The sequence below is a fragment of the Eulemur rufifrons genome, chromosome 6 (genome assembly GCF_041146395.1).
Source record: "Eulemur rufifrons isolate Redbay chromosome 6, OSU_ERuf_1, whole genome shotgun sequence".
Taxonomy (NCBI): domain Eukaryota; kingdom Metazoa; phylum Chordata; class Mammalia; order Primates; family Lemuridae; genus Eulemur; species Eulemur rufifrons.
Window position 1 is genome coordinate 91,155,858 of NC_090988.1, and position 2,339 is coordinate 91,158,196.

At 40.5% G+C, this 2,339-nt stretch overlaps 1 protein-coding gene across 1 annotated transcript; it reads right to left on the minus strand.

The window, feature by feature from the left end:
* Nucleotides 1-278: 278 nt before the first annotated feature.
* On the minus strand, nucleotides 279-1,217 carry LOC138384431 (olfactory receptor 4C15-like). Its single transcript, XM_069469935.1, has one exon. It carries the CDS (start codon nucleotides 1,212-1,214, stop codon nucleotides 279-281), a length of 936 nt encoding a protein of 311 aa, XP_069326036.1. The 5' UTR covers nucleotides 1,215-1,217.
* Between the last annotated feature and the right edge of the window lie 1,122 nt (nucleotides 1,218-2,339).

A 2,339-nucleotide genomic window follows, 5' to 3' on the forward strand; every position in this document is an offset into this window, starting at 1 on the left:
TACCCCAACACTGTCATTTTTAACCAGAGGATACATTTTCTAGTGAACAAAGTGAAGCAAATCACTGACCACCATATAGTTTATTGGCGTAACCACATTTCCCATCACCTAGAAGCCACTGGCTGGATAGAACATTGGAATGTTCTCCTAAAGGCTGAGTCATGGTACCACCCAGAAGACCCAAGCCTGAAAACTCGGAATGTGCTCTTCTACATGTTTGACACACAGTATGTGCTCAGTTCCCTTAAACTTGATTTTATAAAAAAAAGTTTAACATTTTATTTTCCATCAGAAACCATCACCAATCTCTTCCATACTTTCCTAATGGCAGTTTTCACTTCTTTATTCCTGGAAGTATAAATCAAAGGATTGAGCAACGGAGCTAGGATGGTGTAAATTATTGCCACCATTTTGTCAGAGGATAAAGCAGATGGAGGTCGTGCGTATACAAACATGCACGGGACAAAGAACAAAACCACAACAGTAATGTGAGATCCACAGGTAGACAGAGCTTTTCTCTGCCCTTCGGAACTATGAGTTCTCAGGGAGAACAAGATGACACCATAGGAGACAAGCAACAAGGAGAAGATTATGATGGAGAAAAGCCCACTGTTGACAACCACAAAAAGTCCAAAGATATGAGTGCTGGTGCAGGCAAGCTCCAGTAATGGATACAAGTCACACAAGAAGTGATCAATGACATTGGGACCACAGAAGGGCAACTGGAAAATAAAGAGAATTTGTATCATGGAATGCAAGAAGCCCCCTGCCCAGGCTACCCCAATCAGAATGCCGCAGAGCTTCCGGTTCATGATGGAAGAGTAATGCAAAGGCTTGCAAATGGCCACATAGCGATCATAGGCCATGGCTGTGAGGACAATCACCTCTGCCCCGCTAAGGAAGTGTTCAGCAAAAAGCTGCATCATGCAGCCTTTAAAGGAGATGGTTTTCCTCTCATAGAGGGAGTCCATGACCATCTTTGGCATGAAGACAGAGGAGAAGCATGCATCTAGGAAGGACAGGAAAGCCAAGAAGAAGTACATGGGGGACCCCAGTAGTGCAGGGCTGCTGAAGATGGTTACTACAATTAACATGTTTATCCCCACTATTGCAATGTAGACAAACAAAAATACAACAAATAATATTTTCTGAACATCTGGATTCTGTGAAAGCCCTAGGAGGACAAACTCAGTTACAAAGCTTTGGTTGTGCATAATTTCCAAGGAAAAGGTGAAATCTCCAACAGTGGTGATCATGTAGATTTTGCAGTGGTGATAAAGAAAAATTGTTTCAGTTCATTTTGTAATATTATAGTCATCAACAAGTTTGAAGCATCCGCATACAAAATTATCTGAGTGCTGGTGTCATCAAGGAGAACACAAAATTAGAAATTGTTGAAGGTAATAGTGAAAGGTCAGGCAGAATTGAGGTGGGGATAAATTACTGAATGCCTTAAAAGAGGCCAAGTTTCAATATGGAGAAAGGAAAGCATCCACATGTGGTAGAGAGGAGAAATAGTTTTCTTCACAAGTGCCAGCTTTGATCATGTACTAGTGGCTTCCTGGAGTGAATTATTGAGAAGCATTCTGAAGGCACCTCCAAGTTATGAGGTTAAGAGGACTGTAATTTATTAGTGATGTCTGCCATCGGCGTGGAATGGGAGCAGGGATGACCAACATGCCGCTCTAATCTGGAGACTGCCTTATGTACAAATATAAGAAGAAATAACATGCATTTTAAAAGCTTCTTGAAAATCATGGCTACTCCTCAAATATTTCTTTGAAAGTCTGAACTGTATTGGGCCTTTAAATGAATTAATTCATTCTTCATAAAAGAGAATGATCTGTGGAAAATGCCTAGCTGTAAACTTAATACATAACAAGTATGCACTCAGTGTTCAGTTTACTTTTAATCTTTCATTTTAAAATGAGAACAGAAGTTTATAGAAATAATAATACCTATATCAGAGTGTTGTAATGGTGACTAATGAAATAATGTGGGGGCTCAGTACCCACTGCCTAGAACACAGTCTGTGATAGTCTTCTTTTCCCTGTTTGATTCGTGGGAAATTCATGCTTAAAGAGGTAAAGTTCAAGCAAAAAACAGATGCTTGATCTGGGGTTTGAATACGCTCCAGCGCCCACTGGATCAACAGGGAGAGGAGTGGGATTTTCCTTCTTGAAGAAGAATTTCAGGGCAGGGTTGACCTCTCTATGAACACTTACAGATATAAATTGCTAGCCACCACATATAGGTGGTGCATATAGGGCAGAGTCTTGAGAATTTATTAATTATTTACACAATGTGGTCAGGTTGCAGCCAGTATAACTGCTAAGGAT

What these genes read in the sequence shown, in the direction of transcription:
- LOC138384431 (XM_069469935.1), bottom strand. Translation starts at nt 1,214, where the DNA reads ATGCACAACCAAAGCTTTGTAACTGAGTTTGTCCTCCTAGGGCTTTCA.